At 41.5% G+C, this 15,103-nt stretch overlaps 1 protein-coding gene across 1 annotated transcript in view; it reads left to right on the top strand.

The window, feature by feature from the left end:
* Window positions 1–15,103, top strand: part of LOC143775062 (dynein axonemal heavy chain 3-like) — a 2,972,411-nt gene that overhangs the window by 196,138 nt on the left and 2,761,170 nt on the right. The window contains exons 4-5 of the mRNA XM_077262897.1: window positions 1,904–1,960; window positions 2,862–2,979. Coding sequence (XP_077119012.1) covers window positions 1,904–1,960; window positions 2,862–2,979 — 175 coding nt within the window. The remainder of the gene's footprint in view (window positions 1–1,903; window positions 1,961–2,861; window positions 2,980–15,103) is intronic.

The following is a 15,103-nucleotide window of genomic DNA, read 5'->3' as shown; positions in this document are numbered from 1 at the left end:
ATTATTTGCAAACTTTTGGTGTAATTTTTTGTTAACTTAAAGGAGTCGTCCATTACTTTGGAGCACATTATTAATGGGCCCGTGATACTGTGAGAATTAATAAAATATATAAATAAAAGGATTTTTACCTAATACCCATGGTTGCCTGGCTTTCTCTTCCAGCAGAGGGCATTAGGTGACAGCTGCAGTCAATCGTCAGCCCCTGATTGGCTGCAGAGGTTGCATCACATCCGAGCACAACATTCTTTTTTTCCAACTCAGATAAAATGGGTCTTATGTAGAGATAAGTGAACCTTAACTTAAAAGTTCAGAGTTCATACCATCAGTTAGTGTCAGGTGCTAAACACTGAACACTGACTTCTCCTGGAAGTCCCTTGTAATGTTTGAAGTTCTGGGGAAGTTCGTTGCAGAGAGAGAGAGAGAGAAAGATAATATTTTCCAACTCAAAAGCTTGGGTCCCCATTGTTTTTAATGGGGTTTGAGTTGTGGAACGAAGTTCAAGTCGGGTAACAGAACCAGAACTTTCATGGGTCTACTCAGCCGTAGTCTTATGCAGTTAATCAGCAGTTATAAAGTTGGATTCAGTTCTCACCTGATACCCCCTGATGGAATAGTTGGTGATGACAGGACACAATGCAGAGTACAGAGTATTGGCACCAGTTCAGGAGGTTAGTACAGTTTTTCCTTTTTTTCAACACCCTGGGCCCATTGATAATATTTGGTAAAATGGTTAACAACCCATTTGAATGCGTATATTTTAGATCAAATATAATTTTTGCCATTTAGTTTAATTAAAAACTGCTTCTGTGCTTCACTTCAAATTGCTGAGTGCAACATGAGTTAACTCACAATCCTTCTGTCAAAGTTGGACTTCTAGCTTTATACTTTTTTTCCTAAACTTTAATAAGCCTCAGCTGAACTTTGATATGTTCATAAAATATAATACAGGACCTAATAACAAGAAATAAGTGCTAGAAACTCAGCCATCACAACAGGCTGACGGATTCTCAGTTAACTCATTCTGCAGCTGGCAATATAAAGTGAATCCAGTAAAAACTAAACCCTTCCAGATTCTTAATTAAACACAGTAACAAAGCGGTATCTATTACCTAAAATACATATTTTTAATTAAACAAATTTCCACAAAAGGCATTCATATCTATGTGTGTATGGGGTTATTCAGTTTAACTATATATAGATTGAGGAAGAGGAATATAGATTGATAAAAATAGAAATAATTTACAAAGATTTATTAGCTTTATTATTAAAAACTTAATTTTAAGGTTGCATTTTATATTTGGTCATCAGTTTATGCAGTGAAAACTGATAACCATTTGCCATATTTAGTTTATTATGGAATATTTGTCCATCCTGAAAATGCATTGTGTAAAGCTCTTGTGAGCATGAATTCTTATATTAGTGGACCTTTCCATAAAAAATTATGATATAAATGCCGAGACATTTTAAAGTCAAGTATTGTTTAATTTTAACTGCAGTCTTTTTTGTTGAAAAAAGTCCTGCAATGTAAATCTATGGACAGTAAGTAAAGCTAGAAATACAAAAGGCTCTCGTCTTTCTAGCCTGAGCTAATTTCCTATCACTCGCTTCCTGAAAGGTAGTCTTTTTTATATTAAAGTTGTTTAATGGAAGCAGGATCCTCTGTGTTAGGCCAGGTTCACACTTGCAAGTTCATAGAAATACATGCAGCCGCACGATCCGTTCCCGAGTGCCGGGACTTGATGCGATAGACTCGCTTGAGTTTCTCACATTGAACTCGCAAGTGTGACTAAGGCCTTAAAGTGAATCTGTCAGGAGGATCAACCCTCCTAAGCCGACTATATGGGCATGTAGATCATAGGAAGATGAATAATCTGATAACTTGATATCTGATGTCTTGTTCCAGAGAAGTCTGAGTTTTTTTTATTATGTAAACTAGATGTTAAGGTCTATGCTGATCTACGTGAGAATCCAGAGATTATTTTAAAGGAAAGGGGGTTCTACCAGTGTGAGACATGTAGACTGTTAGTCATTACATGGCTCACACTGGTAATGCCCTTTGTATTTACAGCAAGCTCTGGAGGCAGATTCTTAAGGAGATAAGTGTCTGGCCCATAGATCTTAACAGCTCATTTACATTTTAAGAAAAATTTGATTGTTTTGGAATAAGACATCAAATTGAGGATAACGAGGTATCATTTGATTCAACTTTCTATGACCTGCATGTCCTTATACATGGCTTTGAAGGGTTGATCCAACTTGCAGATTCCATTTAAAAAGATTTTCTAGTGGTATGACATGCTCAACGTATTTTTTTAATACTATGGCTCTGATTCATCAAAGGCTTTACTCTAGAAAACTAGCATAAAAAGGGAAAGAAGAAGCATTCGCTAACTGATGATGCCCGGCACTATAGAAAAGGAGAAGGGAACATTACCAAGTATTTAAAGTACAGCAGGTCACACAGGCAATGAACACTAGGTGCCTGGTGAATATGACACTGCTTTACTGAGAAATCTCACCTACAGACAAAATATTAGCAATTAACTTGACTACATTGAAACCGTTCATACACAATTTTCATAGTACATTTCAGAAAACCACTTTAATCACATTATAGTCAAAAGTTATGTAAATGTACCTGCATTTTGTTTCATTGGCACTTGTTTCAGTTTTCAAGATCTCTGATTGTGGATGACTGGAGAAAATGATCCTCATCAGCTTTATTCAACGTGGAGTAAAAAGCCACTACATGCCAGAAATTATACTGAATTGATAGAACTAACGGAGAATTGCCACTTTTACAATAGTAATGTGCCCCCTTTATATAAGGTGATCTGATATAATGATTTGCTACCTTTTAGAACGATCAGAGCTGTGCAGACAAGAAAATCCAGCTGGATTGTTATGTCACAAACCTCCTTATCAGGATCTCCAGGTTGTCAGGAAAAAGAATGCACTGCATAAAATGAGCAAGCAAAAGTAAGTATTATCAAGTTGTCGTGTCTTTTTACGTTATCCAGTGAATTCAATGAAAGATGATTCCTACGTTACTGCTTTCAGATGTCAGGTAACCCTATTTCCAATGCCTTGTGCATGAAAAGAAAATTATATTGTACATGCTTTAACCATAAGGTAGATAAACCTTGGTTACAAATGAATCGTGGAACGGCTTGAATTCCTTAGAGTAAAAGATGTCACTTAACAAATTCAATATGCTGGAGAGATGATCATATTTTTTTAAACTCAAGTTTGACAGGTTCATCTAATCGATTAATTAAAAATTGCAATTCTGCAAAGCCTCCAATTGTCCTGAAAATATGTGTAACACTCTGGGGTCTCCTAGGACTGTATCCAATTCGGTTCAAGCTGTTTAACACAAACAGACTTACTCATGTCTACTCATGACCATTCCATAGAAACAGTTGGTAACCTGGTAGCTACCAGTAAACCATTTAATAACACAGTGACAGACAGATTTCTGTTATTTTGTTACAGGTATCATTATCCTGGCCTGTGTTTGGTAATATTACTGCCTGAATAGCTGATGCCAGTGGTAATGGTGGTGCTTTTGCTACTGCTAATGGCTGCCATATTTTTAGCAGTGGTATGTCTTTTTTTCTTTTACACATTGACGTCCATTGCCAATTCTTTTACCATACATTTTGTACAACACTACAGTTAACATTTGACATTCTTTTCATCCTCAATTATTCAACTTGCGCAGTTAAATGGCTACATATTTAAAAAAAACCTTACTTTTGTTTTTTACAAAATTCAACCCTTCTTACAAAAATAATCTGAAGGGAATGATAAATTAGTACATGTCCTAAAACCCAGATAACAGTAGTGCAAACTGTAGGAAAACAAGGAGCGCAAATAGGGTTTTATCCCACGTTATACAATGTGAAATTTTGATCAACAATTGCTCAACTGGTGGTGTAGAAACAAGGCTTGTATGTCACCTGCCGCAGATCCACAGGTTGGCAAGCGACCTAATTACAGCTATCATCAAGGAAGTCACTGGATTATATCCGCGCTGCCAGACAATTCAGAATGCCAAATATGGTTAAAGGATGATGGTGGTTTATTCTACGCATTTCGAAGTCATCATGACTTCTTCTTCAGGATATACCACAAAGACAGTCATGATGACTTTGAAATGCGTAGAATTAACCACCATCATCCTTTAACCATATTTGGCATTCTGAATTGTCTGGCAGCGTGGATATAATCCACTATCTTCCTTGATAATAGCTAAAACCCAGATAAGGCTCTGCATTGGTGTGGCGTGTACACATGTATAATTTACTATTAAAACAGGGGTGTGAACAAGAAATTGCCACAAACATTGTGAGGTTGACAGTCATGGATAAATGTCTGTAATTTGGAGAATTTTTGTTTCTGTATTTATAAAAAACAATTATTCCCGCATTCAAAAAAAGGATTGCACAAGGAATGCAAATACTCAGAAAAGTCCCTTGTGATTAGCAAGCACACCATCTCTGACTGATACTTATTTCAGATTGTTTTTTGTGGAGGCAAAAAGTATTGCACTGCCTTGCTGCTGCTTTCTACTGCATTACGAAAGAAGAAAAAATGTGTAATTGTAATTCAAATGTGCAGAACAAATGATAGATACACCATATCACTAATGAATCACACTGAGTATGTCATTGTTGCTTGCACCTCTCCTATCTCTTTCCCTATCGATTGAATATTTGTATTATTCCCAGACTACTACACTCATTTTTTCACTGCTCCATTTCTATAACACATTACTGTCTGGAGTATTTGTTTAATGTTTTGGGCTTTTGATTCCTATCTCTGTTGCTTAGCTATGAGATCTAGTCTTTTCTGACTATCTTAACCCCTTCCCGACCTTTGACGCAGCGTATGTGTCATGAAAACCTGTGCTAATCCGACCTGTGACACAGCATATGCGTCATGGTCGGATCGCGCTCCTGCAGGCCGGGTGAAAGGGTTAACTGTAATTTCACCTGACCTGCAGGGACAGGGGGAGTGGTACTTGAGCCCAGGGGGGGTGGCTTCGCCCCCCTGTGGCTACGATCGCTCTGATTGGTTGTTGAAAGTGACGTTTCACTTTCACTTTCAATCAGAGCGATAGTAATATTTCACCAATTAAAATTGGTGAAATATTACAATCCAGCCATGGCCGATGCTGCAATAGCATCAGCCATGGCTGGAGATCGCGATCTGCCCCCCACCACTGCCACCGATCTCGTCCCCACCGTCCTCCGTCCTGTCATCTGCTGTCCTCCGCTCCCCCGTCCTCCTGTCCGCTCCCCCAGCAGTCCGATCTCCCCCCCGCTGTCCGATCCCCCCTTCATACTTACCAACCTCCGATGTCCCTCCCGGCGTCCGTCCATCTGCCCCATGGGCGCCGCCATCTTCCAAAATGGCAGGCGCATGCGCAGTGTCGGCAGATTCGTTCCAGGTACATTTTGATCACTGTGATAGGTTCTATCACAGCGATCAAAATAAAAAAAATAATAAATAAACCCCCCCTTTATCACCCCCATAGGTAGAGACAATAATAAAATAAAGAAAAAATATTTACTTTTATTTTTCCACTAGGGTTAGGGTTATTGTTAGAACTAGGGTTAGGGTTAGGGGCTAGGGTTATTGTTAGAACTACGGTTAGGGTTAGGGCTAGGGTTATTGTTTGAACTAGGGTTAGGGTTATTGTTAGAACTAGGGTTAGGGCTAGGGCTGGGGTTAGGCTAGTTTCACACTAGCGTTGTGTGACGGTTGTCGCAATGAGTCGTTTTGGAGAAAAAATGCATCCTGCAAAGTTGCCCCTGGATGCGGTTTTTTCTCCATAGAACTGCATTAGCGATGCATTGCGATGGAGTGCAACACGTCGCAACCATCGTGCGATGGTTGCATCATGTTTTGGCAGACAGTCGGCACAAAAAAAGTTACATGTAACTTTTTTTGCGCGTCGTGTCCGCCATTTTCGACCGCGCATGCGCGGCCAAAACTCCGCCCCCCTCCTCCCCGGACATTACAATGTATGCCCCCTTTGTGCATTTATTTTACATGGCGACAGCCCCATACCGACCCTAGTGTGAAAGTAGCCTTAGGGTTAGAATTAGGCTATGTGCATACTGTGCGGATTTGGCTGCGGATCCGCAGCGGATTGGCCGCTGCGGATTTGTAGCAGTTTTCCATCACGTTTACAGTACCATGTAAACCTATGGAAAACCAAATCCGCTGTGCCCATGGTGCAGAAAATACCACGCGGAAACGCTGCGTTTTATTTTCTGCACTCAATTCTTTGTGCAGATTCCGCAGCGTTTTACACCTGTTCCTCAATAGGAATCCGCAGGTGAAATCCCCACAAAAAACACTGGAAATCCGTGGTAAATCCGCAGGTAAAATGCAGTGCGCTTTACCTGCGGATTTTTCAAAAACTGTGCAGAAAAATCCTCACATGAATCCGCAACCTGGGCACATAGCCTTAGGATTAGGGTTGGAATTAGAGTTAGGGTTGGAATTAGGGTTAGGGTTGGAAATAGGGTTAAGATTAGGGTTCGGAGTGTGTTGGGGTTAGGGTTAAGCTTGTGGTTATGGTTAGGGTTAGGGGTGTGTTGCGGCTAGTGTTGGAGTTAGAATTTAGGGGTTTCCACTGTTTAGACACATCAGGGGTCTCCAAACGCGACATGGCGCCACCATTGATTTTCAGCCAATCTTGCGTTCAAAAAGTCAAATGGTGCTCCCTCCCTTCCGAGCCCCAACGTGCGCCCAAACAGTGGTTTACCCAAACATATGGGTTATTGCCGTACTCAGGAAAAATTGCACAAGAACTCTGGGGGTCTAATTTCTCCTGTTACCCTTGGGAAAATAAAAAAATGGGGGGCTAAAAACTTATTTTTGTGGAAAAAAAAAAGATTTTTTATTTTCACGGCTCTGCGTTATAAATTTCTGTGAAGCACTTGGGGGTTCAAAGTGCTCACCACACATCTAGATTAGTTCCATGGGAGGTCTAGTTTCAAAAATGGGGTCATATGTGGGGGAGCTCCAATGTTTAGGCACACAGGGGCTCTCCAAATGTGACATGGTGTCCTCTATCGATTGGAGCTAATTTTTCATTCAAAAAGTCAAATGGCGCTCCTTCACTTCCGAGCCCTGCTGTGTGCCCAAACAGTGGTTTACCCCCACATGTGAGGTATCAGTGTACTCTGTAGAAATTGCCTAATAAATCTTAGGATCCCTTTTATCCTGTTGCCCATGTGGAAATGAATAAATGGAGGCTAAAATAAATTTTTTGTGAAAGAAAAGTACTTTTTCATTTTTACGGATCAATTTGTGAAGCACCAGGGGGATGAAAGTGCTCATTATGCATCTAGATAAGCTCCTTGGGGGGTTTAGTTTCCAAAATTGGGTCACTTGTGGGGGAGCACCAATGTTTAGGCACACAGGGGCTCTCCAAACGCGACATGGTGTCTGCTAAAGATTGGAGCCAATTTTTAATTCAAAAGTCAAATGGCGCTCCTTCCCTTCCGAGCCTTGCCGAGTGCACAAACAGTGGTTTGTGACCACATATGAGGTATCGGTGTACTCAGGATAAATTGCCCAACACATTTTACGATCCCTTTTATCCTGTTGCCCATGTGAAAATGAAAAAATTGAGGCTAAAAAAATTTTTGTGAAAAAAAGTACTTTTTCATTTTTACGGATCAATTTGTGAAGCACCTGGGGGTTCAAAGAGCTCATTATGCATCTAGATAAGCTCCTTGGAGGGTTTAGTTTCCAAAATGGAGTCACTTGTGGGGGAACTCCAATGTTTAGGCACACAGGGGCTCTCCAAACGCGACATGTTGTCCCCTAAAGATTGGAGCCAATTTTTCATTGAAAAATTCAAATGCCGCTCCTTCCCTTCCGAGCCCTGTCGTGCGCCCAAACAGTGGTTCCCCCCACATATGGGGTTTCAGCGTACTCAGGTCAAATTGTACAATAACTTTTGGGGTCCAGTTTCTCCTTTTAGCCTTGGGAAAATAAAAAAATTGTTGCTAAAAGATCATTTTTGTGACTAAAAAGTTAAATGTTCATTTTTTCTTTCCATGTTGCTTCTGCTGCTGTGAAGCACCTGAAGGGTTAATAAACTTCTTGAATGTGGTTTTCAGCACCTTGAGGGGTGCAGTTTTTAGAATGGTGTCACTTTTGGGTATTTTCAGCCATATAGACCCCTCAAACTGACTTCAAATGTGAGGTGGTCCCTTAAAAAAATGGTTTTGTAAATTTCGTTGTAAAAATGAGAAATCGCTGGTCAAATTTTAACCCTTATAACTTCCTAGCAAAAATACATTTTATTTTCAAAATTGTGCTGATGTAAAGTAAACATGTGAGAAATGTTATTTATTAACTATTTTGTGTCACATAACTCTCTCGTTTAACAGAATAAAATTCAAAATTTGAAAATTGCGAAATTTTCAAAATTTTCACCAAATTTCAATTTTTTTTCGCAAATAAACGCAAAAATTATCGACCTGAATTTAACACTAACATGAAGCCCAATATGTCACGAAAAAACCGTCTCAGAATCGCTTGGATCCGTTGAAGCGTTACAGAGTTATTACCTCATAAATGGACACTGGTCAGAATTGCAAAAAACGGCCAGGTCATTAAGGTCAAAATAGGCTGGGTCATGAAGGGGTTAAATCACCATAAATGGCTGTGACAATGCTTGGCTACTCTGTTATGAAAGCAATGATAGTATCTCTTTATTGGCTGTGCTTTACCATGTGATGTGATAGTTGCAATGCATTATGAGGAAACCTGCGCTGTAGCTCATAAGAACATTTTAATCTTCTGTGGCTGATTGATTAAATCCTCTACAATGTGTAAAAAGATTTCCAAAACTAATAAAATTCAACTCAGAACCAGACACAGTATTCAAAAATAAGCATCTTCTTTTAGGAGTGTCCATGATATTACTTTATGTTCATCCATGTCTATGATGCCTCCCCAAGTTTTGCTGTTTTATTCACTTTTTAATTACTTTTGTTTATTTATCATTATAAACTATGTTTTATATCCTTGCTATCTAAATAAAATACACATATTTTTTGTTATATATGTTTTTTATTGAGTCCATGCATCTTCTTTTGATAACTATAATTTGTAAATAGATTGGTGGGCATTTATTTTGCAAATGCTACTGTTTAAATAGTGGTTGTATTTTCCTTTTTTTTTTTTCTTCCCTCGGAAGAAGGCACTTAGCCGAAAGGCACATAGGGGTCGTAGCACCGCAGGTCTGAGGTAATTCCCTTCTACTCTCTTACTCCTTCACTTATGAAATTACTTGGCATACATGTGAACTCTCACTTGTTATTATGGGTATTTTAGACTCACTTCTGTGTCTCTGACCTGCGGTTCCACTCTTTTGGTCATATTCATTGTCTATTTACCCTTTTTGATCTGTATCTTTGCTTCATTTAATATAATTTTTAATTTTTAATATTTTTGTCAATAAATATACTTTTTATCTCATATTGACTGTTGATATGTGTTTCTATCCATATGTGTCACCTGCTTTGTTGCAGTGAACCTTTCTTGTAGTTAATCTCCCCCTTGTGGGCACGGGAGTCTATACCATTCTGACACTGTGTTTTGTTACCCATACATATGTTTTAAATATTTATATTTAAAGGCATACAGTGTATTTAGGGTTGGTTTTTCCATTTTTCAAATGATGCTAAAATAAAAATTTGTAGCCATTTGCAATCTCTTGGAAGTTATATATGCAATTTTTACTTTAGTGCCACATGAAAAAGGTGATCAGGATGTAAGATTCTGGCCCAGGGCTGTAGTCGTGGCCAAACACTCTGGTACAGCAGTGCCCTGGCCTTCCCTCCCAGAAACATATTCTCCATCTGTCAGCATACCTGTTCCTTCAGATCCAGTGTTACGGCTAGCGGAACGCACCGAATAAATAGAGATGTTTTTATTGATATTGGTGCGTTCGCAGCCCGGGGTCCACCGTGCAGGAGTACCTGCTGCTAGCAACGGCAGCACGATATGGCGGTATGGACTAACTCAGTTACTTTACCGAGTAGTCGTGAAAGAAAAGCACTGTGCCCTGTTAGGCTTCACAGAGACACAGGCTAACTGCCCACACAGAGAGCAGTCAATGGCCACGCATGCACACACAACTCCTCGTCGGAGGTGCCAGCATTCTAGGGGCTTATTTCAGCCGGATCCCTGAACACATTCAAACACAAATTCCTCGCCGGAGGTGCCAGCATTCTAGGGGCTTATTTCAGCCGGGTCCCTGAACACATACTCTCGTGACCACACTGGAACAAAGCACTTAACAAAAAACAATACTAGCGCATGGCCGTGCGGTCATGCGAACCTTAAATAGCTGCAGCACATACAGGACCTTCCTAGAAGGACCAATGAGAAGCTACACCAGAGCGTGAGCACCTATAGGACCTTCCTGAAGGAGCCAATGACCTTAGCTGCAGTATCAGATCACGTGACCCTCGATCTCCACTGAGAGATCTTACTCTGAGCATGCTCAGAACGAGCAAAGCAGGACTTAGACCCAGAAGTGTCTGCTCGCCGCTGCCCAGCACAGACTTCAATGGCAGAAGCAGGAAAGGCAGCAGTACTCTTAGCACAGAGTCAGACTGAGCAAGACGCTGGGACCGACGTCTCCACTGAGCAGGCTCCACTGCGGCAGGAGAAGAATGGGAGACCACAGTGGAGATGGACTGAGATTCCCCCTGTGCAGAGGAGGGAACTCGACCCCTAATATTACCCCCCTCCTAGGGCCCCGCTCCTTGGGCCTCGCTAGGCTCGAAGGCAGCAATGAGCTGCGGAGCCCGAATGCGCTCAGCAGGCTCCCAGGACATATCCTCAGGACCGAAACCCTTCCAGTCCACCAAATAAGATTTTTTGCCACGAACCACCTTGTACCCCAAAATAGCGTTCACCTCGTAATCGTCCGTAGACGAACCCGATGTCCCGGCAGATGACTCAGAAAACCGGGACATGTATACGGGTTTAAGGAGGGACACATGAAAGGTGTCGGTGAGACCTAGGCGTGGAGGAAGAGCTAGACGGTAGACCACAGGATTAACCTGTTCGAGGACCATGAAGGGACCCAAGTAGCGAGGAGCAAACGTAGTGGACTCAACACGCAGCCTGATGTTACGGGCGGAGAGCCACACTAAATCGCCGGGAGCAAAGGTCGGAGCGGGGCGCCGATGTGCATCGGCGGAAGACCTCATTCTCTCCTTGGAGGCCCGAATGCCATCCTGAGTGCGGTCCCAAATGTCCCGTGCCTCCACAGCCCAGTCTGCCACCCTGGAGTCGGCGGAAAACACGGGCATGCGCACAGGTACCCGCGGATGCTGACCATAATTAAGGAGGAATTGCGTCTGTCCAGTGGAGTCGGCTACAGCGTTGTTCAGTGCAAACTCTGCCCATGATAGCAAGGATGCCCAGTCATCCTGCCTGGCTGAGACAAAATGTTGCAGATATGTGACCAAGGTCTGGTTGACCCTCTCTACCAACCCATTTGTCTCGGGATGATAAGCAGAAGAGAGATTTAACTCAATACTGAGAAGATGACAAAGCTGTCTCCAGAACCGAGACGCAAACTGGGGACCCCAGTCACTGACAATTTTTTCTGGCATACCATGTAGGCGGAAGATGTGTTTAATAAACAACGCTCCCAAGGCCGGTGCGGAAGGTAGCTGTGGAAGCGGCACCAAGTGCACCATTTTAGAAAGATGATTGGTGATAACCCAAATGATGGTACAGCCACGAGACTTAGGCAAAGCCACCACAAAGTCCATCCAGACCATCTCCCAGGGCCTATCTGCCACTGGCAGAGGATATAATAACCCAGCTGGCCGTTGTCGAGGAGACTTATTTTTGGCGCAGGAGACACACGCCCGAACATAGTCTGTGACATCACGAGCCATATGCGGCCACCAGTATGTCCTCGCCAGTAACTCAGATGTCCTTTTGGAACCAACATGTCCACCCACCCTGGACGAGTGTGCCCAAGAGAGAACCTCCAGTCGCAAACCGGATGGTACAAAAGTCTTGCCCGGAGGCACAGACTCTAGCGAAACAGGGGCCACAGTTCTCAGGCTCTCGGTGGGGACAATAAGCCGAGGCTCCTCTTCCTCCTCCACAGATGAAATTAAGAAACGCACAATAAGCACCTATATAAACCATAGATCAAACCTAAATAGGAGAAAATGTGACGTAATATGTCTTATATGGTCAGGGTGCACTGTGAGAGCTTCAGTGTAAGCCACTGATAAAGGGGACTAAACCACCAAACCACCATAAGATAGGAAATCACCAGAGATTACCACAGCACTAGGATTAATAACATGCCTTTATTAGATGTATTGGCAATACATATATCAAAATAATAAGTTTTTATAAAATATCACATACAAAAGATTATTAATTAATAACAAAACCGCAGGAAAAGTATAATATAATATATGGTACCCAGAGATCCCCAAATATACAGGTAGCAACCCCCTAAAATAAAGATTGCCTTTACTCGATGTGTTTTACACAAAAAAAAAAAAAGAAATATACCCAAGATTATATTTCCTGGGATTATATATATTACAAAAATGTAAAAAAATACGTCAAAGATTATATATATAGTTGTAAAACAGTGCCAAAATCACATAAAAAATATATCAAATCCTCAATAAACAACCGTGGTGATATAAAAAATAATTAATATAAGAAATATATATAAAAATTAATCATATAAACAAAGTGATAGCAGCGTAAAGTGATAATGCCACATCGAGGTAGATCGGGGTTACTTACTGCATACAAAGTGTCCTAGGTATACAGAATGATATTATATCAAGGTGGGTATGATTGTATTTATTGCATATATATTTGACCAATACCAGTGGTGACTCATAGGTTAATAACCATGTATACTGACAGTACACCATATATCTATGTGCCTATTTGTTTGGTTAGTGGCTAGATAGTAAAATCATTACCATAAGTGAACTTCCATAGGCCAGCTAGTTAGAAATTGGGCAAACAAGGCACCACCGCAAATAAGTTATAAACTACCTGTAATGGGGACTGGGTCCGGGACCTGCGTGCTTTTATCACTTTATGCACTTAGACACTTTGTATAAAATACGCTGCTATCACTTTGTTTATATGATTAATTTTTATATATATTTCTTATATTAATTATTTTTTATATCACCACGGTTGTTTATTGAGGATTTGATATATTTTTTATGTGATTTTGGCACTGTTTTACAACTATATATATAATCTTTGACGTATTTTTTTACATTTTTGTAATATATATAATCCCAGGAAATATAATCTTGGGTATATTTCTTTTTTTTTTTTTTTTTGTGTAAAACACATCGAGTAAAGGCAATCTTTATTTTAGGGGGTTGCTACCTGTATATTTGGGGATCTCTGGGTACCATATATTATATTATACTTTTCCTGCGGTTTTGTTATTAATTAATATCTTTTGTATGTAATATTTTATAAAAACTTATTATTTTGATATATGTATTGCCAATACATCTAATAAAGGCATGTTATTAATCCTAGTGCTGTGGTAATCTCTGGTGATTTCCTATCTTATGGTGGTTTGGTGGTTTAGACTCCTCCACAGATGACACAACGGAGCGAGAGAGAGCATCGGCACGAATGTTCTTCTCCCCAGAAAGGAAATGGAGGGTGAAATGAAATCGGGAGAAGAACAAGGACCATCTGGCCTGGCGAGAATTTAACTGCTGGGCTGTCTGCAGGTACACCAAATTTTTGTGATCTGTGTAGACTTGGAAGGGAAAATGAGCTCTCTCCAAGAGATGTCTTCACTCCGAGAAAGCCAACTTCATGGCTAGCAACTCCCTGTCCCCGATGGAATAATTCCTCTCTGCTGGTGAGAAGGTCTTAGAAAAGAAGAAGCAAGGATGCTTCTGACCTTGAGCATCCTTTTGGAAGAGGACTGCTCCAGCACCAACAGATGAGGCACCCACCTCCATGATAAATGGCCTATCTACATCGGGGCGATGTAGGATGGGAGCGCTAGCGAAGTGAGACCTTATGGAGTTAAAGGCCTTGGAGACCTCCACAGACCACAATTTGGGATTTGCTCCCTTCTTGTTGAGGGCAACCAAGGGAGCTACCAAAGTCGAGAAGTGCGGAATAAACTGACGATAATAATTTATGAACCCCATAAAGCGCTGCACCGCTTTAAGAGAATGGGGTTCCTGCCAGTCCATCCCAGCCTGTAGTTAGGCAGGATCCATGGCCAATCCCTGGGCGGAGATGATATAGCCCAGGAAAGGTAAGGACTCCTGCTCAAACACACACTTCTCCAACTTGGCATAGAGGAAGTTTGCCCATAGGAGGTCGAAGACTTTGCAAACATCTCTCCGGTGGGAGTCAATATCTGGAGAGTAGATGAGAATATCATCCAGATAGACTATGACCGAGGTGGTGAGCATATCCCGGAAGATATCATTCACAAAGTCTTGGAAAACGGCTGGGGCATTTCAGAGCCCGAAGGGCATCACCAGATATTCATAGTGCCCATCCCTGGTGTTAAAAGCCGTCTTCCATTCGTCCCCCTTACGGATGCGAATCAGGTTGTAAGCACCCCGCAGATCTAGTTTAGTAAAAACCCTTGCTCCCCGAAGCCTATTGAAGAGCTCAGATATCAAGGGCAAAGGGTAGTTATTCTTAATGGTGATGGCGTTAAGACCCCTGTAGTCTATGCATGGACGCAGTTCCCCATTCTTCTTCTGCACGAAGAAGAACCCAGCCCCAGCAGGTGACACTGACTTCCTGATGAACCCTCTTGCCAGATTCTCTTGAATGTACTGAGACATTGCCTCCATCTCCTGGAGAGATAATGGATAAACTCGACCCCAAGGAGGCTCAGCACCAGGCAAGAGATCAATAGGACAGTCATAGGGGCGATTGGGCGGAAGGGTCTCTGCTGCCTTTTTGGAGAACACGTCTGCATAAGACCAATACTGCTTGGGGAGAGAGGATAGATCTGCGGGTACCTCTGTAGTAGCAACCTGAATGCACTCCCTCT

Source organism: Ranitomeya variabilis, chromosome 5, assembly GCF_051348905.1.
Source record: "Ranitomeya variabilis isolate aRanVar5 chromosome 5, aRanVar5.hap1, whole genome shotgun sequence".
Classification (NCBI taxonomy): domain Eukaryota; kingdom Metazoa; phylum Chordata; class Amphibia; order Anura; family Dendrobatidae; genus Ranitomeya; species Ranitomeya variabilis.
Note: the sequence above shows the minus strand (reverse complement) of the source record. Positions and strands in the feature narration are given on the sequence as shown.